The sequence below is a fragment of the Pelodiscus sinensis genome, chromosome 27, assembly GCF_049634645.1.
Source record: "Pelodiscus sinensis isolate JC-2024 chromosome 27, ASM4963464v1, whole genome shotgun sequence".
NCBI lineage: Eukaryota > Metazoa > Chordata > Testudines > Trionychidae > Pelodiscus > Pelodiscus sinensis.
The window spans coordinates 7,655,782-7,679,853 of NC_134737.1; the positions used below are offsets into that span (position 1 = coordinate 7,655,782).

Consider the following 24,072-nt stretch of genomic DNA (forward strand, 5'->3'; position numbering starts at 1 on the left):
CTTTTCCAGACATCCCAGCATTCAGTAACTAACTTGCCTGTAAAGGGTTACACCAAGAACAGTGGGTATCCAGGAAATGTTGGCAGGGAGCCAGGAGAGCCAATGGTAAGAAAGTGTGAGATCTGACTTGAAAGCAGTGATGTGCCTGCTACAATGCTTTGTGTGCTTTGTAGAAAGAAAGAGCTGAGAAGAGACATGAAGTAAGCCTTGGGAGCCAGACATGGAATGCCCAGCAATACTCAAGTCTAAAAAGGATGGAACCTTGGAATAACAAATGTGAGTAGACAGGGAATGTGTAGTTAGATGCAATCAGGTTTTTTTAAGTTCTGGTTTGTGAACTCTGTGCTGAGTCCAGGTGCCCCCTTCCCGTACACTGAAACTGAAGCTGAATCCCAGGGAAGCAATTCTCTGTATTTCAATCTGTTTTTCTTTGTTCCTCTGTAACACCTGGCAACTACGTATGCTTTATCCAGTATGTCTTTTTTGTTTTGTTAATAAAATCACCTTTTTAAGGCTATGGTCTGATTCCTGTGTCTTACAAAGCAGGAGAGTCTGTATGCATGTGCCTAAGACAGAGAGGTCAGCTATTAGAAATTACACTTTGTTTTTAAGCTCTCCTGAGGGAGGGTAAAAGAGTTCTCCCCAGGAAGAAATTCCCAAGTGAATCTTCCTGGGTTTGGAAAAGGGGTTTTGCAGTTGGGTGGTGGCAGCATACCACCCGAGGTCAGGAAATTGGTGACCTTCAGGTGTTTTTAAGCAGAAACCTATAGAGACAAGGTATTTTAAAGTCTCTTGCAGACCCCATCTTCTGCACTTGAAGTACTTGCATGGGGAACAGCCTGGATAGAGCCCCAGTTGGCATAAGGTACTTCCCTAAGGGCTCCAATCATTTCAAAACGAACAGTTCATATCTAAGCAACCCTAACAGGAGCTAAAGGTTGGCAATGGAACAGGACTACACAGGTTGACCTTGTGGGGAGGGGTCGCTTACTCCTTTTCTTCCCTCTTTGCTACTACAACAATCGTAATGGAGATTTTTAGAGAACGTTGAAAATAAATCTGTAAACTTACGATCCAGGGGAACTTCAATGGCTCTGATGATATGATGAAGGTACAGAGCCAGCACTGCTCCGGTGTAGGTTAGGAGATACCTTTGCATTACCATTTTGAATGTTTGGATAGTATTATGCCTCCACTTTCCTTCAACAGGGCAAGCTGGCCTCTTGCCACAGTAGTGGGAGTCCTTGGATTCTCAGCTGCAAAATAAACACAAGCCACAAATTAATGAGCTGATTACAGAACTCTCTGTGTTCCTCATTTCCTTATGGGGGGCGGAGGGGCATCAGAGGACAAAAGCAATTTCCATCTGTAATGCAGTGGCTCTTACAGGCGCCAATCAAAGCTCGGAGTCCCATCGTGCTAGGCAGTGTCCATGCAAATAGTGAGAGAGTCTTTGCCCCCAAAGAGCTTACAGTCTCACATTTGATGTGAGATGTGAGCCCCAGAGAATCCTCTTGCATCTTCACTGGCTCCCAGTCATTTGACGACCAGAGCCGTAGCGAGGGTGTTATGCACCCGAGGTCAAAGGCAAAATTTGCACACACACCCCTCCAGCGCACGGCTGAGCCTGACCCTGGGAGGAGGGCAGGGGAGCTTGTACCGTGTTTCCCCCACCCCCTCCAGTTTGGGACTGGGCCCCCACATGCACTAACCTGCCAGCAGAAATGGAAGAGGGATGGGCTGGGGGCGGAGAGGAGGCAGGCGAGCCAAGCGGTCACAGGGGGAATGGAGGGGGACCAAATTTGCATCCCCCCAGCATGGCACCTGAGAGCAACTGCCCCACCCTTGCTACGCCACTGTTGACGACATAATCAGAATACTCAGAAAGATGCTTGTGAACTAAAGATTTAGAATCAACCTCTTTGAAATACTTCATGTCAACAGTCTTTATTGGATCTTTGCAACACATGCCCCTACTTTACATGGGGGGAGGGGGAGGAAATGAACAGGAGGACAAGAAATGTATCCAAATCCATATCATGAGTCACTGTCAGAGCCAGGATTAGAAATCCAAAAGTCCTGACTTCCTGGCCTGTGCTCTGTCCTGTCATACTGCCCCTCTCAAATAATTTGGTTGTGAAAGAATCCACGCCTCCGATCTTGCATCAGAACTCCTCTTTCATAGACGTTGCCTGGGTTGCTGTAAGAATTGCCCTAGCCAGAGATACTAAATTATACTGATTTAAAACCTGGAGCACTTAAAAAAAATGCATCAATGATCAAATTCTGCTCACCATGAGATGGATACAGATCTGGAACAGCTTAATTAAAGCATCCTCTCTGTATGCAATCAAGGAATCTTTCCCAAAGATGCACACTGAATCAAAAGCAGACTCTGGTCCTGAAATCAAAGCAGCACTGGCTAGCTCTTATGCACGGATCTCACAGCAGGATGGGGGCCTCGGCACATCTCAGTGGGGTCATCTAGAAATATGCGGGGAGGGGGGCAATTTTCAAGTGCTCAGCACCCACAACTTCAAATCTGCCCCAAACAGCTCAGCAGCCAGCAGCTCCTGTTGTGAATTTTTCAGCTTAACAGTGAGCACTGAACTCTTGAAAATAGGACCCCACGTATAAGATAAAGATCTTGCCTATTACTTCAGGGTGGACCTCCTTGATCTGACACCTTTGGGACCTGCACAAGTCTTGTCCCAGCCCCTGCTGCTTCCCGTTCCCCACCATGGCCACCAGCCCTGCTTCCAGCCACAGGTGTCTCCCTGCCCTGGCCACTAGCCCCGCTTAGACTGTCCTGCTGCTGCCGCTGACCTTGTGCTGCCCTTCACAACTGTCCACTCTGGCTGGGACACCAATAATGCCACACCCCCTGGCCTGGATGCCGTCATCAGCTGGGACACCGAACCCACTGGCCTATGACTACTCTCCCCTAGCCAGGCTCCTGGCCGCAGACTCTCTTGCTACCTGACTCCCGACTGCCAGAAGCCGATCCTGCCGGACCATGGATGTTGCCGGACCAGAGAGTCCCAGGTTTTAGAGGTTAAACCTGCACAGCATATGCCCACTGTACTTTCAATTTAAACCCCAATCAATGATCAAAGTCCACAGTAAGAAAATTCCAAACACTGAGGACAAACAAACGTTTTCTTTGCTATTACTATGAAGGTTAGAAGTAGGTGAACCATGGCAAATGATTTTCACAAATCCCTGAAAAATTAGACACCAAAATCAAGTTTGCTGTGTTCACAACCCCATTGATCATTTGTTTATAAACATTCACCCTAAATCAACTCTGATCAAGAATAATAGGGAGAAATTGCACATTCATTTCAGCATGCAAACATTATGCTGTGCCTAGTGACTAAATTTATGTTACTCAGGACTAATGAAGAGTGAAACCAACCATAATAAATAAATACCACAAAAGACACAGTGTATTTGTGAATATAAAAAATGGGCTGCATTTCACTGAAGTTATACAGAGAAGAGTTCAAAGTAGGAATGTGAATAGTTAACTAGTAAGCACCAGTTATAGTTAACCAGCAGGGGCTGGAGCAGCTCCCACCCATCACTGGCTGGAGAGCATCCCCATCCATGGTGGGCCTGGCATGACATGCTGTGGGCAGGGGTACTCCAGCCTGCCCACCCTCTTTTAAGTGGTTAACAGGTTAAACATAAAGTTTAACCAGTTACCTGATTAAATGGGATTTTACATCCCTAGTTCAAAGTGCTAATGAAATCCCATGCCATGTGCTTCAACAGAGCCAGCTGACGGGTAATAATTATAACAATACCATTATGCTGTGTGAATATCATACTGTACGTTACAAGATAAGACGACTTGTGGTCAATTATGGAAAGCTGAGCTCAGCTGTAGCATCTCTTTGTCGGGAAGCTTTCTGCTTTTTACTCAATTTTCCAGCTGGACTGAGGTTCAGAAGGTCAACAGGCTTGCCTGGGGTCATGCAGTGAGTCAATATGCTAGCTTGGGGCCTTCTGGCTCCTACGCCTTTGTTCTAAGCACTAAACCCCATGGCCCTCTTCTTATGACGCTTATGGCACACAGAGGAGTTTTACTCATGAGATAAATCCTATCCTTCCTATTACTGAAGTCAACAGGCCCAGTTCTGCCCTCTTTTCTGCAAGCAGAGCTGCCTGGAACTCCAATGTGAGTGGTACAGATGTAGTGGGAGAACAAATTGGCCCTAGTGGAAGTGACAAGTATAAAGAGAACGGATGTGATCTTACTCCTGTTACAGCTGATGGGGAAAACTCCTTTAACTTCTGTGGGAAGAAGTAGATCAAACTTCAAAATGGAAAATACACACACACACACTCACTCACTCACTCACTCACTCACTCACTCACTCACTCACTCACTCACTCAGCTCCGGGTGCAGAGAGCCAGAACATGGGCGTATGCACCAGTCCTGTTTGGAGGGCATATGTGGGGCTTGCCCCTGGTGCTGAACCTCTCTGCACGGGGAGAACGGCACACAAACAGATGAATCAAAGTAGCAAATCTTGCACACCAGCAGCTCCTGCATTGCAGGGGAGCATTGCATGCTTTCTCTTTACGGGAGCCTTTCCAGTGGTTTTCTGAGGCTAGGTCTACACTAGGGGGCAATGTCACACTATGGTAGGTAACTCCAGAGACGTGACTAGCATAGCTGGAGTTGACGTACCTTAATATGAATTACCAAGGCGTCTTTACCGCCAGAGGGGGGTGTTGATGGAAGTAACTCCCCTGTCAACTCCCCTTACTCTTCTCAACCCAGTAAAGTACCGGAGTTGACAAGAGTGTGATCAGTGTTCGATTTAGCAGGAATTTACTAGACATGCTAAATCAACCCTCGAGAGATTGCTCACCGCATTGTCGAGCTCCTGGGAAGTGTAGAGAAGGCCTAAGTGAGCAGAGTCAAAAACCTGCTCTGATTAGAGCTTCTGCAGTTCAGAATAACTTCCCCTGCCATACCTGGAACTGGGAGATTTCTGATTGGGGCTTTCTATAGCACGGCAGCAGGGATGTTTTGGGAATCTATGGAAACGCCAACTGAAATGAGGGGAAATGTTGTTTGAGAAGGACCTGAGCTCTTTAAGGCTTGAGCCTTCAGACAGAATTTCCTCCTGTCCCTCCAGTCACATCTAAGAATCACACTGAAGTCAGCGAGATTACCCAGATACAAATGATGGCTGAATTTGGTACTGCACATGAGAGGTCTGTATACTCGTTATTTAGTTCTGTTTCATCTTCCCATACCTGAAAGAGTCTTTTGAGGCACACAGGGCACATCTAAGAGACGCAAGCATACACTGTCACATCAACAAATCAACACCTTCAGGTGTTTGTGAAACTTTTCAAGCCCGCCAGCATTAGGTCTTTTGTTGCTTTTTTTCAACATGGATTAAAAGACAAGGCAAAGGAGGAGATATAATCCCATTAGCTGGGCTTTCATAATTCATTGGAGATTGCATTGTGGCTGAATTGTTAGGGTGTCTTTAATAGTGTTATAAATACAGAGCATTAGTGGCAGACCTGCAGAGAGATCTCTTAGCAGATACCCAACATTAAGACAGAACAGCAAATAGCTGAATATCTCCAGAATTATTTTCATGGGATATGTCCTCTCTCTTTTCACGAGGGCTTTTTAGTTTAGTTTAGTTTTGTTTGTTTTTTGCTGCATACTACCAGATGAGTGAGTGGTGCAAGGGCAGGTCATTTGGCAGGCTAGGAAAACCCATTGTTAGCAGAGGCATGTGCATGTGACTCACCATGCAGTTGGAAACCTCTGCTGCCACGCTTGTGTGTGTGGGAGGGTTGCTCAGGATGCACAGTGCTGCTGCAAGCCCACGGCTGTTGCATGTCAAAGCAGAACTCAGCCCACGCTGTCACGACCTTTCCTCTCGCTGAGACGGAAAGCGTGGAGAGAATTTCACTCATGCAAAGGAACGGAGCTTCATTCAGGCATATGCACACATGGAGATGCTACTGGTCATGAGACTCTCTGAGGCTTCAAATGCACTTCAATGAGTGACTCAAGGGATCTGTGAGTTGAAATTTTAAACAGGAGATTTTGGAAACATCCCGATTACATTGCCATGCTGGAAATTAATTGAGAATGGGACTCTGGCACATAAATCCCTCCTCTTAAGGCATGGGAGTGTGAGCTCTTCCTCCTCCTGCACTCAGTTCTGTCCTAAAGCTTTATCACCTTCGCTACAGGACCAAAAATATAAGGACCAAAAACGTAAGCCCATCCCATCACAGTTCAATGCCATCTCAAGACTGTTAGCCTTTCGGCTGCAACATTGCATGAGACATCACTATGAAGCATTACTGCACTAAGGATGTTAAGTAGCGTGTATTTCACTAATCGAAGAGTCGATGCATTGTTTGCATCGACTTTCGATAAGTCGATAGAGTGGCGCTGCGCCTTTGAAACCCCATGGTAGTGTTTCAAAGAGGCAGCGCCGCACAGCAGATCCCGGGCTTAGCGTCGCACGGAGCCTGGGGTCAGCTGTGCAGTGTCACCCCTTTGAAACACTGCTGTGGCATTTCAAAAACGCTGCTGTGGCGTTTCAAAGCGGCAGCATCACACAGAGCTTGGGCTCCCTGCGACGCTGCCGCTTTGAAGCACCCCCCTCTTGCCCCTGCTTGCTGCCTCTATCTGATAGAGGCAGCAGTGGGGAGGGGAGAAGCGACTAGTTGACTATCCTGTTGGCTATCCAATAAGCATTTCCTTATCCGATAGTCGACTAGTCCTTAATATCCCTATACTGCACTGTTAAACTAAAAGGGAGTGGTTCCCATCAAAACAACTGGGCACGTACTCAAACCTTTACAATCAATTACAGTCTCTTTTTCCTGGAGCTGGTCTCATGGTCAGGACACCATCCACGTGTTGCCACATTTGCAACACCAGGGCCCATAACTTTCAGCAATTGTCCCTCGCGGCAGGGTGATCTTCCACCCTCTCAAGTTTTAAGAAAGTCAGCCAAATCTTAGAAGCCAGCACACAGTCCAGGCAGCCAGACAATGTCTTTCCAGGGGATCTGGTTTCAGATTGGACTGGACCAAAAATCCCCTCTGCTCTTTGTGATATCTTGGTTTAAGACAGTGGAACTCTGATGACATGAGCTGCTCTTGCAAGATTTCTAGCATCGCGGCTTGTAAGACTTTGATTCCATCGAAGAGGAAGCCAATCTCCTGAGGCATAACCCTGACTCCAGCATCATCTGTATTTTGGTGTCATTTCCCCAGCCCATCTAGAAAAACTAACGACAACTAGAGTTCAAAGCAAGTGCATGTCTCCGATTGGTCGGTGCTTGGTTTTCTTCCCTCTGAAAGTGGGATATACTGCAGCATTGACTGTCACAAACTGTTCAGTCCAGACTGGAGAATACAGCCCAGAATACTTGCAATCTGCCACATTCCTTGTTCCGGAACTCCTTCCAGCCGAAAAGACGCTTTTCAGTAAGTGCATCAATCTGCATTGAACACAATAGCAACCTTCCTCTGATGACTTTTTTTGGCAGAATAAGTTTCTGGGAAGCCCACACCCAACAGGAATTTTTCCTTGAACTTAGGAAAATGGCCATTCCAAAACAAATAAAAGTTACCAGCAAATCAAATATTGCACCATGGCACTAGCGAATGAGAGCATGACAAAGAAACAGATTGGAATAGAAGTGTTATGCTCATTCTCTGGGGAGAAATGCAGGAGGAATTGAGGGGCATAAGCTGAGAACATTAGAGTAAAACTTTAATAACTTCAGTTATCAAACCCAAATAGGTTGTGGATAAGGTGCAATTTGTAAAATGTGTAAAAAAAATGGATCAACTTTTTTTAAAATTATTTTTTTAAGTCTTAGTATGCCCTCTGCTTAAAACCAGTTAACCCTTATCCAAAGATTCAGATTCACACATTTCCACTTTAGACCCACTGAAATCTGCATACCTATCTGCAACTTGCAGCTTGAGCCCAGCTCTATTTAAAACCTAACAATGTTTGCACAGAGAGAGGAGGAGGCAAAAGATTAAAGCGGAGTAAGCAAAAAGGAATGGATCCATGGAGATAGCTGTGACCCACAAGATGGGGTGACTACTTTCCTGTGATTTTACTCCAGGAGAATACAAACAATGGAAACTATTATTATTCTACAGAGGCAGATGCACATTACAGCCGAGGGCCATGTGATTAGTCGATAAACAGGGTTTAAAGCACAAATTACGTTTTCCATGACAAAATTAGCCACACTTTTTATTCTTGTGCAGCAGTCATGACAAATCTGCTGGGCAGGATACACAGGCTTAAGGACGAAATTTCTTATCATGCACGGTACATTTCCCATCACCAAATAAACTGTTGCTGGATCCAAACATGGCCTATTGTAAAAGGCAGAGGAGTGATTTTGTGCATCCAAGTGTGATTTCTTCAAGACTAAGTACCTACTCTCTCTTCCAAGCAACAGTTTCAATGTATATATTATCTGAACCTTTCAAAGTGTTTATAAGCATTAAAGAATTCTCAAGAATATTCAAGTGAGATATATACTAACCTACCTATTATATAGTTGCAAGGAGAGGTCAAACAACTCCCCTAGGGACACAATACCCCAAAGAAGAGTGTGTGTAAGCTCAAAAGCCTGTTTCTCACTATTGGAGTTCTCAGCTACAGAACTTGGCGAACTTCAATGTAACTTTCATTCTAACCAACGCATGGATAGAATAACTTTAATATTATCATAGGTGGTTTATAAAAAGTGGCTTTGCATTTGAACATATGTTATTTGCATACATTTTTGCATAGTTCTGTTGTGGATACAAATATAGAAAAACGGCTCCTCGAATCAACTGATTGGAGGTGTAGATCAAGTATAAGTGCAGCCCCTTTTCATAGCAGTCCCAAAAGCTCTCAAGTTTTATCTTGCGATTAAAACAATATTTATACCCCAATGATAAAAACTGAGCAGAATGTCTGCAAACTCAAGTTAGTAGTGAAGGAGAAAAGAGTCTAGACCAGTTTTAAACTCTCTCACTGTAACATAATACTGTAATGAAAAAAATCATTCTTTAAAATTATTTTCCCAAACAGCTGTAACTGCATCACTTTCATCTTGTGATCTTTCTAAATGAACTACAGTTCTAGGTATTAGGGATGTAATAGTGTAGTTGATTAATTGATTATCGATACAAAAGCTTATAGGCTAATGCTATAGACTACATGCATTCCCCTCCCCAACCTTGTCAGTAAATTTTTTAGCAGGCTGGCCAGCAGCCCAGCTAAGTCCTGGCTCATCCCGGGTCTGGTATCTATCCCCGCTGCAGCTCTGCATTTAAAGTGAATTAGGAGCCAGCCAGGCAGGTAGCCCAACTCAGTTCTGGCTTGCGCTGGGTCCAGGAGCTCATCTGCCCCCTCTGCTCCCCCTCCCCCCAGACAGGGGGTGCTGCCTGATACAGAGGCAGCAGTATGGGGTGACAGACAGCCAGTCTGCGACAGGAGCTGGTTTTTAACCTGGCTCCTCTTGTGGGTCAGCTCTTGCCTGGCACGATGTGCTGTTGCCCATGATACAGTAGCAGGGGACTCCTTAGGAGTAGGGCTGTCAGCCCCACTCTCGGGAACTATAGAATAGTCGAATAACCAATAAGAATTCACGAGGTTAATCGACTATTCAATTAATCGATATTTAACATCCCTGCTAGGTATTTGGCTGTAAGTCCCTGCTTTTTCCTTTCTCAGACAGATTATTCAAGGACACATTTTGGAGACAGAAATCCACTCACCCAGCCTGGGAAAACGAGAATAATAGAATTCTAGGTTTGGAAGAGACCTCAGGAGGTGATTGAATCCAATCCCAAAGCAGGACCAACCCCAACTAAATCATCCCAGCCAGGCCTGTGCGAAGCCGGGACTTAAAAACCTCTAGGGATGGAGATTCCACCACCTCCCTAGGGAACCCATCCCAGTGCTTCACCATACTGCTAGGGAAATAGTTTTTCCTAATATCCTATATAGACCTTCTCCACTGCATCTGAGATCATTGCTCCTCGTTCTGTCATTTGCCACCACTCAGAACAGCCTCTCTCCATTCTCTTTGGAATCCTCCCCCTCAGGTAGTTGAAGGCTGCTATGAAATCCCCCCTCAGTCTTCTCTTCTGTGGACTAAACAAGTACAAATCCCTCAGCTTCTCCTCGGAGGTCATGTGCTCCAGCCCCCTAATCATTTTTGTTGCCCTCCACTGGACCCTCTCCAATGTGTCCACATCCTTTCTGTAATGGGGAACCCAGAATTGGATGCAATGCTCCAGAAGGGTAACTGTAGAAGACTGGAGCCTTTGATTCTGCATTAAATGCATATGTAGGTGAAGAAACAGACTTGTCTGTACATTCTACCCTTGAGGAGCCTGGTTCAAGGTGACAGGAATCTACTCTTCCCACTGTCTCTGGGCAGCTGAGTTAGAAAACCGAGCATCTCTTTCCTGCTGCATCGGTCCCATCCTGCCTCCCTGCAACTTGAGACTTCCATCTGCTCTGTGTGAGCAAGTTTCCTAGCTGGGAAGCTTCCTAGCTAGCATGTAGGGACAAAAGAGACGGGAGGGCATATTTAACTACCATTGGCTCGCTAAGGCAGAAGGAAGAATGGGAGGACCAGAAGAGAGGCTTAGCACATGTTCTGATCATTAATAGAAGATGCCACTCAAATAGGTCATTACCTCTCCAGCCAGGCTCTCCCCACAGGGCAGAGATTAACTATTCCAAGCAGGTGCACAGTCAGTGGCAGAGCAGCAAGGAAAGGTGCGGTGCATGTGAAAACGTCTGCCCTTGCTGCAAATACGCAACTTTCAGTGAGAGTCAGCGCTGCGTCCAAGCGGTCAAGTCTCGGTCCAGATTTGGTTCCAGTCCAGATTCCCATTGGAATAGCCTGGATCTTACGGGCTTGATTTGGATCCATCTCTTTTGGGAATATGACTTTTCATTCAGATTCAGCAAAGCCCATAAGTAGTCCTTGTTCCTACACAGCAAGGGCTTGATCGTGTCCAATGAACTCAATAAAGTTGAGCTTCAGTGACGACAGGAGTGAGTCTCAAATTAAGCTCCTGCTTAGCTTATGCACCTGCTTAGCTTTAAACACCTGTGCTGTTCCACTGAAGAAAAATGGAACCAGTCACATCAAGTTAAGCACGGGAATAAGTGCTTTACTGAAATTGGGCCTTCAGGAGCTCTAATTAAAACCAATTCCTTCCTTGTAGTCTGAGCAAAAAATATTAAGCATCCTGAACTCTTGGTGGAATCATTGGTTGTAAAAGGTGTGTAGATCTTTGCAGGACTGGGCCTTCCTTTTGGAACAAACAAACAAAAAGCAACAAAAGGAAAATAAGGGGACACAAATCATCCCATGATAAAATTAAACTAAATACCTTTTGGCAGAGAACTGTTTGTAAATCAGCTTTGCAGCTCCACCAGGACATTCCTCATAGCAATTAGGAACGTGTATTTACTTAGGGTGGCAGAAGGAACAGTATAATTCCTGTTACTAATGTTCCCGAGAAGACACTTACCGTATCATTTTATGGGTTTCAATCACATAATTAAAAGTGACTAAATTACTAAACAATGCATTGGCATCACTTGTAAAATGAGGATGAACATTAAGCTTTATGCAGTTTAAGTTGATGTTTTTTTAAAAAAGTCATTCCTTACTGGAAACTTGGGAGAACAAAAACCACTTCCTGGGGGGGGGGGGGGGGTCTCTTTTGCCCTACTGCTTTATTCCCATTTCCTCTCATTTCCCTACCCCATGTTCATGTAATATGGTAGCGGGGTTTCCAGGTTGCTGATTTGGAGGTTGTAAATCTGCCTTCTTTTTAATGGCAGTAACAGGACCTGTTGGAACCCTCCCCCTCAGCAGTCATCACTTGCATGTAAATGGATTGTTAGCGCCCTGATCCTGTGAGCTGTTCACATGGGCACTGCCTACCTGGGACGATATGCAGGACTAACACTTAAAATGGCAAATAAGATCCCTTATGTCAGTGTTTCTCAACTTTTTTTTTTATAAAGTACCCCTTTAAAAAAATTATAAGTACCCCCAGTACCTAAAGTTTTCAGACACACACTTTTTTTTTTTTTTTTTTTTTAACCATTGCAACACATTTGTTTAAACAACTTAATCATAGCTGGGCAGACGATGAAATTTTTGGGTGTAAAAAGTACAAAAATAATAAAGTGCTGTAAAACTTAAAACAAAAATTTAGTTTTCTACAAATTTCAGTTGTGTTGACATACTCCCCCAGACTTCTCTTGAGTACCCCTAAGGGTACACATACCACTGGTTGAGAGACACTGCTTTATATGTATGCTCTCTCTACTTTAAATAGCTAAGCTACCTATACAGCCCCTCACAATATGCAACATACACACAAACCCAGAAGCCTTTCAGGAAGCCACTTAAAACATATGTTGCATTATTGTGCAGGTGGAAGAGGCTCAATGAATAGCAATCCCAGCACAGTGCTTAGTAGATATGGGAGAAGCAGTAAGCGGAGCATTTTCTGAAACTTTAATCCGGGAGGTCTCACGGGACTGGAGAGTAACCGTTCCTCCAGACAAAAGCCTTCTGAAAACCAACAAAGGGCAGCATTTTCTGTCCTCTGTATTCAGAAAGGAGAGAGAAGCACAGTGTACGTGTTTCTGAAGTTGGGTTCAGCTGTCACAATTGTTCTTCAGAACACAGTGATCGTCACACACAAGCCCAGACAAATCCAGGTAATTTGCCATCTTTCATTACAAAATCTCATTAGCAACTCTAACACTCTCCCGGTCCAGCAGCAGGGGGCAGGAGGGTGTGAAAAACCGGTTTGCAAAGGGAAACCTGTTTCATTCATCTTCCATTGCTTTAAACTAACACCCCTCATATTCATATTCTGCACTTGTAAGGGGGGAGGGGAGGGTGAGTCCCAAACCATTTGGATCCAACTTCTTTGGCTGGATCTAATCACTGCAGTAGGTCACACCTAACAGCTGATTCCCAATTCACCCAAGTTTTGCTAGACTACAGTTTAGGCTCATGACATCTTTAATCTCAAAAATTTTCAGATTAAGTCCAATATTATTAGCAACTATCTCTGTGGCTATAGCACCTAGATGCCTCAGCCAGGAGAGATTCAATGTGCCGTGCATTACACGGCTCTATAATAAAATGCTAGGATGGAAAGCAACCAGTGGCTGGAACACAGCACAATAGTGCAGCAGGGGTGTGATTTTGGGCCAGATTTCCCCCGCCCCCTCACAAAGCAGTTATGAGATCCTTAGTGTCCAAGCTGAGCAGAGCAAACTGGACCTGCCTGAGATGTCCTACGGGTTAGGGCACTAGCTGGGAACCGAAAGCTAGAGTAAAAAGTTAGGAAAAGTTTGCAAGGCAAAAATCACACATGATCAAGAAAAATCTATCTATCCCAAATATGATGGAGTGACAGGGATTTCAGCACCACAGAGTTTTGCACCCAGAGGCTGTACCAGCATGCTGGCCTGTTGGGGAAAAGTGGCAATTAACACCTCATTAAAATTTCATACCTCAGCTCTCCTGTCTCTTCTGGTCTCCCCTCCCTTCCCCCCTCCACTGGGTTCACCTCAGCAAAAGGGCTGGAAGCAGCCTGATTCAGTCCATCTGCAATGCTGTGGAGCTGTAATCAATAGCTGGAGTGGTGAACCTCTGTACACAGCCATCCTGCCTCCCCCACAGACAGCTATTGTTCAACCCTCCGGTAAGGCTGTCCATCTGTTTTATTGTTTTGCCCATGTGAGATGCCTCCTACAGGAACCCATATGCTGCTGCTGTCAATCAGGGAATCCACGCAGATCAAGGGGTCAGGGGAACACAGGTTTGGGCGGGGGAGGGAGGGTGTCACAGTTCATGCTATTGTACAGTGTTTCATCACTAACCATGAGCAATTCCATCCATTCGTTTCGTATCCCTTCCCAGTTCCAAAGGATTTGTGCAGGCACAAGTCAGATGATGATGTGCTTAGTTTGCTGGACTGGCAAGAGCTGGGATTCACGAAAGCAAAGAGCCATCAAGAGACCCCCAGTTTGCCTTGCGCCTCAAAGTCAGAGAAGCTTTGATGATGGAGGACACACCACCCTTTCCTTCCTGCCTGAGAAGATGGAAGAGTTCTAGAAACACCGGCTAATATTGCCATGCAGCCCTCCCTTGTGATGGGTGCAGTGGCCATCATTAAAAAGGCAATCATTTGCATGCCGAGGTATGCTAGATACAACAGTTTCTTCCGGTATTTGGAATATGACCTAAGTCTTATGGTAAAGTACCATCAGGAGAACTGGATATGGAATATTACTGTAAAAATAAACCAGAACAGAAAATTACTCTATCTTCTTTTTAAAAAATTCTAGAGAGCTAAAATCCTTCTACAGAGTTCTAGGGAAAAAGTTACTTTCTAATACATTTTGTGGAATATTTTCCTAAGTATTTCTTCACACAACACACAGTCAACCTATGGAACTCCTTGCTAGAAGACATTGTGAAGACCAGGGCTTTAACAGGGTTTTAAAACAAACAAACAAACAAACAAACAAACAAACAAACAAACAAACAAAAAAACCCAACAACGATGAACTAGATAAGTTCCTGGAGGGTAGGTCCATCAATGGCTATTAGCCAGGATGGGGGGGGATGGTGTCCCTAGCCTCTTTGTCAGAAGCTGGGAAGGGTGACAGGGGAGGGATCATGTGATGATTCCCTGTTCTGTTCACTCCCTCTGGGCACGTGGCACTGGCCACTGTCGGCAGACAGGATACAGTTAGATGGACCTTTGGTCTGACCCAGCATGGCCACTCTTAAGTTATGTAGGTGATAGAATTCTGTGGGCTTTTAAAATGGCGATCGCCCTAAGTACCATGAGGAGCTCAAAGTGAGGAAACTGAGGCACTGATGGGTTTGGTGACTTGCCCAGGGTCACCAAAGATGTCAGTACCCAAGACGTCAGTGCCCAGATTCCATTTCAACTCTCTAGCCTGTGCTTTGGCTACTATGATCAATCTTTTCTAATGAGTCCCAACCTTCCATCAGCCAATTCTTTTTTTCCCTATAAAGCATGATCCCGTAACTAAAAGACTGCTGATTTAGCACAACGTGCTGAGCATTTTCACCCCCCAGCAAAGTTAATGAGAGCACATTAGGATTCTTAGAACGAGTGTGTCGAAGTGCTTGGCAATGTAAAGGCTAATGCCTGAAGTTTTACTTGTAAACCGATTCTAACAGTCCTCTTGTCTGCTATCAAGAGGGGGAAAACTCTTCTATGGTATACTCTGTCCATCATAAAAATTCCTGTCCTCTTCCCTTGTGCTTGCAATGGCACAACTAGTTTGAAACGTGCCATAAAGAGAATGCCTGCAGAATAACCACTGGTACGGTCTTGTTAATAACACTGCTACTCTTATTATTGGGCCAAATCTTCAGCTGGTATAAATCCACTTAACTCCACTGAAAGCAACGGAGCTATGATGATTTACACCCTCTGAGATCTAATCATGCACTAGGTATGAATGGTGGTTTCTAAAGTGCATAAAGTTGAGTAGGGTACAGTTGTATAGCTTTGTTGCAATGATAAAGTAGCACAACGAGAGGCAGGGTTCTCAGTCAAAGCTTACTTTAAGCCATGATGCCAAATCTAGGGCTACTGTGGGCATCCCAACTTGTTTTACTTACAGCCCCACACACCAACTCTACCTTCTTAATTTGTTCTCCCCTTTGCTCCCCAGTTGGTGGAGCAAAAGAGGGACCCAAAAAAGCCGGAGGTGAGAAAATGGAGCACTAAAACAGTGTACAGCGTGGTCTCAGTGTGACGCAACCAGAAAGACCACAAGCTCCCACTACCCGAGAAACGCTTTTAGAACAACACGTTGGATAACACACACAAACACCCCAGCAGAAGAGAAGTGTAGATGCCATTTAAAACAGGTCAGGTTTGGTCTCTCAGCTCACGGTAACTCGCTGGATATCTGGTCACAAATTCGTGCTTTTCACAAATCACCCATTTGCAATGTCCTGCAGGGTAAGTTAATATAGCCTCTTTCACTCACCTCCCCAGATGCCTCTTGAGACAGAAAGGAGGCAGCTTACACACCTCAGTTTTAGGCCTTCTGGAAAATCCCAGATAGATCAATGTATTTTGTATTAAAATCAATACCCTCCTTTCAGGTTCCCATCTGCCCCTCTACGAAAGGCACAGAGAAACGGACGCTGAACCTCAGGGCTATTGGTTCCTCGCATCACTTCTCCGTGTTATTTCATGGTCCATTGCTCCCTCTCCTCTCTCTCACCTTTTGTAGAATCGCTGTGGTATGCATGCATATCCACTGGAGGAGAACATGAGTAGTTGTGAGCCAGAGGCATCAAAAGTGTGAGGTTACCACTGGAAACCGCAGAAGGTCCCCTAAATTACCCAGCAAATTAACTAGTATGTGGAAGCAGCCAAAGCACATAGCACGTGATATAGAGCAAAACGTTGGCTGTCAAGAGGAATCAGCGGATTGACTAAAGTTACAACCCAGGTTTGCAGTGGTGAGAGCTGCACACAGCTTTTGAGTATTATTATTACTACTGCTATTGTTTAAATGGCAGGGGGAACTGAATCATCCGATCTGCTGATACTCCAGGCAGCGACTGTAGCGCGCAGCTTTGGAATTTATCCACCTTGTAAGACAAGTCTTCTAGTTAAAGGTGACAGTTTTATAATGAAATCGGTCTACTCACAAATCTCTGAGTCACACTATAGCACGGGGCAGTTCCATTTACAGTCTTAGCATCTAGGTACTTACCTCTGCCGTCGTCACGTCTGAGCACTCACAGACAGTAATGTATTAAACCACTCCTCTGTGACCCCCATTTTGCAAAGGGGGAATGTCACAGACAGGTCACCTGCGCTTGTATTTCCCCTTCACAGTTCAACAAAGATGCATACTCTTGGCTTCCGCCAGCCATTATATTTCATGTACCCCTCCCATTCTGCTCAGGTTTTTCCCAAGCAGAGCAGTTCCCTGCGTTCTCTGTGTATTTCCCAGCAAAGACAGTCTGCTCCAAGCTTTTTAAGCACGAGATCCCTTTTTGAATGTAAGTGCAATCCAAGATCTACCTCACACCCAAATATCCTGGTCCCGCCTCCTCTGTGCCCCTTCTCTGAAGCCCCGCCCCTGCTCACTCCATCCTCCCTCCCTCCCCCATCCTTCCTCACTTTCACCAGGCTGGGGCAGAGGGTTGGGGTGCAGGCTCTGGTCTTGGATTAAGGGATCTGGAGTGTGAGAGGGGCTCTGAGCTGAGCTCGGGGCAGGCAGTTGGGGTGCCGGACGGGGTTCTAAGTACAGGCTCTAGGAGGGGGTTTGGATGCAAGGGTGCTTGAGGCTGGGGGAGGGGCTTGGGGTGCAGGAGGGGGTTCATGACTGGGGTAGGGTTTAAGGACATGGGCTCTGACTGGACACTGCTTACCTCAGGTAGCTCCTGGGTGGTGGTTCAGTGGGGCTAAGGCAGGCTCACTCCTGCCCTGGCACTGCGCCACTCTGAAAAGCAGCCAGTAAACTCCCTTCCATGTCCTGTTGTGCCCACCGCCCTGCTCTGTGGAGATAGGATACAGTGTTGGAGAGGGGGCACTTAGACATCAGTGCCCCTCTTCTCCCTCCCCTGCCCTGCACAGCAAGCAGGGGGTTCCCGGGGGTGGGGAGGAGGCAGCTCCAAGGCAAAGGGCAGGTGATGTGCAGCAGCAGGGTAGAGGGGAAGCTGAAGAGCCGCACTCGATAATAACCTCTTGGCCAAACCAGTCAGGATCACCTGTCACAGGCTCCAAGATCTAAGTCTAAGTGGCCTAAGCAGACTTGCTCACTTCTCTTCAGAGAGTGACGGCGACAGACATACATTTCCCCACAGCCCTTCCTAAGCAAGAAGACTTCATTCTTGAGGTAAAAAAAAACGACAGAAAAAAAACCCTACGGAAAACAATAACAGAAACTATGCAAATTCTCATACCCTTTTCAGAGTTTGAACGAGGGACCTGGTAGAAGACTTTTAACACCCCATCCTCTAGTGGTTTCTTTGTGGTTACAGACTCATCACAGCTTCAAATCAGAGCAAACATATTCATGACAAGTTCAGTCCATCCTTTTATATAGATTTAATCTAGAACACACAACAGGTCACGCTTCCCAGGGTGTATGTTCAAAACTCAGCTACAGAGGGAAAGAACTTGCATTCCTCTCACCTCAAGGTACTTCCTAGGAAATTCATTTCAGAGATACTGTGCCCACTGATCTACCTAATGCCTTCCAGAGATCACATTTATCTCGTCTTCCTGCTAAAGAAGTTCTATACAAACTCACAATCCCCCTAAACATTTGTATTTGTACTACAATCAACTCCAAAGATGCTCAACTCAATTCAAAAAGTTCATTCATATTATCAATCTGTCAGAAGGAATCCAGGCCCAGTGATGTAAATGTAGCCGTGTTAGTCTGGTGCAGCTGAAACAAAATACAGGACTACGTAGCACTTTAAAGACTAACAAGATGGTTTATTAGATGATGAGCTTTCATGGGCCAGACCCACTTCCTCAGATCAAATAGTGGAAGAAAATTGGCATGACCATATATACCAAAGGGATACAAAGGCCCAGTGAGATTAAGTTACTTGCCACTGGTCCCAGAAGAAATGTGGCAGAGATGGGAACTGCACTGAGACCACCTGTGTGGCAGTCCAGATCATGAGCAGAAGGACTTGCTCTAGCTTTAAAGGTCTATTACCAACAGCAGAACTTGCCTTAACACCTGAAAACTACTTGCTTCAGCTACCCCAGACTAACACGGCTACATTTCTATCACCTGAAAACATGCAGCCTTCAGTGGAGACACACGATTTGGACATCCATTGACTAAAAGAGGCTAACAAGAAAAACCCCAATACTTCCTATCTGTGAAAGCACAGCAGCTGATGGGTGTTCTCAATGTGACAGCTGATCAGCAGATTTTTAGGGCCATTTCCTGTAACAGCAGGGGCACCTTGTTGAAACAGTTCTACTAATGAGCAAACCAAACTCCATTTCCCACCCTCAGTGGACAAAGCTTCGCCCGCTATGCTTGTTTTGACATCTCTTCTTTTCATCAATGGGTTTGGAAAGTGGTGAGAAAAATCATTCTTGGAAGTTCCTTTTGTTTTCTATTGTGTCACAGAACACAGTTGATGCAAGTTTCCTTTCAGTGACCATAAATGTTGCATTTAGGGCAGATGGTTTGGGGCACTCAACCTACATTTGAAATCAACCAAGATGATCTCTTGACAATTTGGGCATGTCTGGGGCTCTTCTTTATATTTAGGCTTGGAAGGATGAGTTTTTTTATTGGTAAATGCTGATTTCATAGTTACACATGCATACCAACAAAAATATTTCCATTGATAATAATGGAAAGTTTCAGATAGGCAAAGAACAACAACAAAAAAGTGCTTGAAAACTTTAAAATTACAGTTTGATTGAAGGATATTTATTTTGTTTATTTTGGCGTGTGATGTTGACAAGTTTGTGTGTTAACAGCTATAAAGCTTTAACTTTTCACTGTTGAATCTGTCTTTAAATAATTATTGCTGATCCCCTCATTGTCTGAGGTCCCACAATTTCCCACAGTGGTGAAAATGTAAATAAAAAATACAAAAAAAAAGATGCTGAAACTCCATAATTTTGCACAATGGTGAACATTTAAATAGGTAAAAAATGGGGAGGGGGGCAGGAAGGACACTTAATCATTGCTATCAAAATCAGAAAAAAAATTTTTTGCCAAGCCTTTTTATATTTTTACCTGTGGGTGGCGCACACTGCATTGTCGTCTGGTTTATTATTATAATCTTGCTTAAGAAGAACGAGGAGCAATTTAAAGGAGTACTGCAAAGGGAGCCAGAGGAGAGAGGAGCTTAAAAAGCAGCATAGCACATGGAGTGAGCAGATGGAATTATATGCCCGTGATAGGGCATGCGTCTGCTCTGCTATCACACGCCATCATACAAGAGCTTTTCTGAAAAGGAAAACAGAGGAGTAGATGGTTCCGTGGATTGATGAAAGGCTACGGAACTTCTCAACTCTGGGTCATCATTTCTAAAAGCTGGCTCTTGTTTGGTAGTGACTCAAAGTCACAACCAAGTTGTGACTTGCCCCAAAATGAATTTGGCGCATCTCCGTTAAATTCACAATAGATTAGACTATACAGCCCATACCATAAAGATCACATCCTCCGCTGGCACTAATTGCTCCTCTGTTGCAGTCTCAGCAAAGGTGCAAACGACTGACAAGATCACGGAGATGGGGCTCTCCTCTCAGACTTAGTAAAGATGTTCGAGGCAGGCAGGACGGCATGCAGATAATTTACTCTGCTGCCACCCCTACTCTGCGGATGGACAGAGGCTTGCAATCTGGTGCTTTTCATCAGCACTTGATAGAAGGGAAACCCCCACAATGGGGAGCAAATAGCAGGAACCAAAACTTATCATGTCCACAGATGAGCTGTTAACGTTGGTGTGCCTGCTCCCCTTGTTCGCCCCACCCCAGAGCTAGCAGCATCTGTCATCTGGCGATTAGCAGATTGCTAATCACACATTGCAACTGCTATGAACAGCCGTCTGCCCGTGGTTACACAATTGGCACAGCTATTGCTTTGGGAAAGTCGGCTTTCTCCTTCTGGGCTCGCACACTCGTTTGTTTCATCTCCCTTCACAGACTTTCCCTCTCCAGGACAGGCTGAATGTATGTGTGTGTGTGTGTGGGATGGGGGAGGGGGGGCTGTGGGATTTGCAGCAAGCTGCCGAGAATCACAGGCAAAGCCAATAGAAGCAACACCCAGAGAGAGGCGACTCTAGTACGTCAACCACACAGTACTGGGAACCAGAGACTGAATCCCAACTGGCTACGTTACTGGAGCTAGCCATGTCTTTGCTCTCTGCCTCGGTTTCCCCATCAGTAAATTGGGGATAATACTTGTCTTACATGATTTTTAATTCATTCATATCCATAAAGGGTTATTAGACTCTCAGATGGAAGTTGCGTGCTTGGAAAAGGCAAAGTCCTGTCAAAGAGCATCCACCAATGCAGAAAATTCCATCCAAATCTCGTCTGATAGAACTGAGGACATTGCAGTTAGAGGAGAATTCTAAGTTCTCTTGACTCACTGCATTTTCCATTCTTGTGACTCGCCTGCATGGCAGATATCATCATCCTCGTGTTATATGTTGCCAGACAGTGTCTGGATACTATGGCCATGGAGGTAACATGAGCCCCCTAAGACAGACAAACTGACTACCCACAATTCCCTCTTGAAGTGATTGGGAAGGGCAAGGGCTCATCATCTGTAATTATCAGGCTCTTGGGGGACTTGCTAAAGGCTACATCATTATCATTCCATGAAGGTGTTAGGTTCCAGCCTTGCATCTATGTGGCCAATAGTGTCCTACACAACTTGTGTTCACATGAACGGCCAAGCCAGAATGCATTGCACATTCCCAATCTAGGATCCTATGAGACTCAAACACTAGTAGGGCTACAACTGATGCCTTGTCTCCTCTTACCAGGAGATCGACTCTGCCGAGATTGATCTCTTGGGGATTGATTTAGCAGGTCTAGCAAGGACCCACTAAATCAACCACTGATCATGTTCTTGTCGACTCCACTACTCCACCAGGTCGTGAGGAGTAAGGGAAGTTGACATGAGAGTTTCTCCCATTGACCCCCAGCAGTGGAGATGCTGCGGATATTCAAACTAAGGTACATCGACTCCGACTACAGTATTCACATAACTGGAGTTGTGTACCTTAGTATGACTTTGTCCCCTAGTGTAGGTCAGGTCTGAGGCTAAGAGCTTGTCAATGCAAAACAATTAGACTTCAGCAAGCTGGGGTGTGAAACTATCCCTCTCTAGCTTGCTGTGGTCTAACCAGTGGTTCTCAACATTTCCAAACAACTGTACCCTTTTCAGGAGTCTGATTTGTCTCGTGTACCCCAAGTTTTGCCTCACCTAAAAACTACTTTCATTACAAAAGCAGATATACACATACAACAAAAGTGTCACAACGCACTATTACTGACAAATTGCTGCCTTTCTCATTTTTACCATACAGTTATAAAATAAATCTATTGGAATATACATGTTGTACTTAAATTTCAGTGTATAAGATATAGAGTAGTATGAGCCGGTCGTATGAAAGTTTAGTTTGTACTGACTTCGCTAGTGCTTTTTATGTAGCTTGTTTTAAAACAAGGCAGACATCTGGATGAGTTGATGTATCCCATGGAAGACCTCTGTGTGCCACTGGTATTGTCCCTGCTGATGTACGTTAGCATTTCATTAGACTACTTTGATACAGTCCCTCTTTGAAATGGAACTAGCTCGAAGCGTACTAGCCAATGGTTAACGCTCATCATCAGGGTGCACATGGACTGTTAGACCGAGGCAGGCTAATGAGAGATAGATTCATACCTGAGCTTGCTGCAGTCTAATTGTTCATACAGACAAGCCCTAAACTCCCAGACTTCCCAGACCACATGAAGGAGGCCACAGCACCATTGGTTTCTCCGCCAAAGAGGAGACAGTTTGCCACCAAAGTCAGCGCTTCTCAGTGTGCCCCCAATGAAGTGTTTACACTCTCCCATGGTGTCACGTAGGTTAAATTGCCTCTGCTCGGATGCATCACAGCAGTCTATGACAAGATGCAACATGTCACAGATCTACAGGCCCTGACACGGAGAGCGAGGGTTTCCCTCTGTGCAGAGAGAAAAGGTTAATGAAGCAAAATTGCATGAGCTGCAGTATGTGGATGCCCAGGGGTTAAAATTCCCCTGACTACTCATAAGCCAGGAAATTACGTGATGACTAATTGAATTCCACTGTTCTTTATACTTATACCTTCCAGGGAAGATGTAAACAGAAGGCCCTGACCACTCAGAATCAGTAAAGATCCCAGGGTGCTTTCTGTAGGAGAAGGAGTTTTAACCTTTGTGTCCCAGTCAGATTTCATCTCGGGAATACACACTGTCAACCCAAATTACATTTTCAAGTGGATACTGATGCCTCACAAGAGGTGAAAGAGTTTAACTAGTTGGTTATCATTGGTTATCATTAATGGTTATTGGCTAGATGCTTATTGGTTATCATTAATGGTTAAACTCTGCATGGGACTGCTGGCCGTCCCACAGTTAAACGTGTAAACAGACGTTTTATCTGTCGCATGGTTAATATTTTAATTCATTTTTTATATCCCTATATCTCACCACCTGTTCCTGTGAACTGAGAGACAGTTACTGTGTTCCACCTCAGAGAGTCAGATTTCAGAGATGTGTAAAGAGCTCTCATATATTTCACCTACGGCAAAGGGGTACGGAGGTTTTTAGTTAGGGTTTGAAGTAACACAAAATCATTTAATGGCATAGGATTATTAATAATATTTCTCAACCATCATTATACTTTATTTTGGATGAACTGGGAGGATTATTTAAGTAACTCACTCACAACAAGGGCAGATACTCTCACTTCATTCACAAAACAGACTGTGACTCAAGTAGCAGACCAGACACTCACGAGACGACATCTTGGTCCCGCTGAAATCAATGAAAGTCAAGGTGGGACCAAGATTTCACTCCATAGCAATAAAGATTTGTTTTTGATCAGAGAGTCTGACTTTCTGTGTTACATAGGCCACACATGTCTATCCAGTGATTCCCACATCACGCTTAATATTCCAGGGTTCAGTGACAGCATCTATTTTAGAAAATCTTCCAACTGTAATTTATAATTAAAAATATCGGAGAATCAACCATCTCCTTTGGTGAAAGGATCTGACACCTAAGCTATGTCTAAACTGCATTGCTTTACTGGAGGTATCCCGGAAAAGCAATGCCGCGTCCAAGGAACGCACCCTCTTTTTCAAAATAATTTTCGAAAAAGCGGACATGCTCTTTTGCCATCTTTGTAAACCTCATTCTATGAGGCATAACAGATGTGTCAAAAAAGCACTTTTTTC

General features: G+C 44.8%; 1 protein-coding gene across 19 annotated transcripts in view; it reads right to left on the reverse strand.

The window, feature by feature from the left end:
- NFASC (neurofascin) overlaps window positions 1-24,072 on the reverse strand; it is a 278,159-nt gene that overhangs the window by 116,944 nt on the left and 137,143 nt on the right. For 15 of the 19 annotated variants that reach the window (XM_075910489.1, XM_075910486.1, XM_075910495.1 and 12 more), the window contains one exon: window positions 1,072-1,256. In XM_075910489.1, the coding sequence (XP_075766604.1) occupies window positions 1,072-1,165 (94 nt within the window). In that variant the 5' untranslated portion in view covers window positions 1,166-1,256. Of the gene's footprint in view, window positions 1-1,071; window positions 1,257-5,787; window positions 5,809-17,517; window positions 17,644-24,072 lie in introns of those variants that run through there. The other 4 variants (XM_075910494.1, XM_075910491.1, XM_075910500.1 and 1 more) reach the window with 2 other exon arrangements.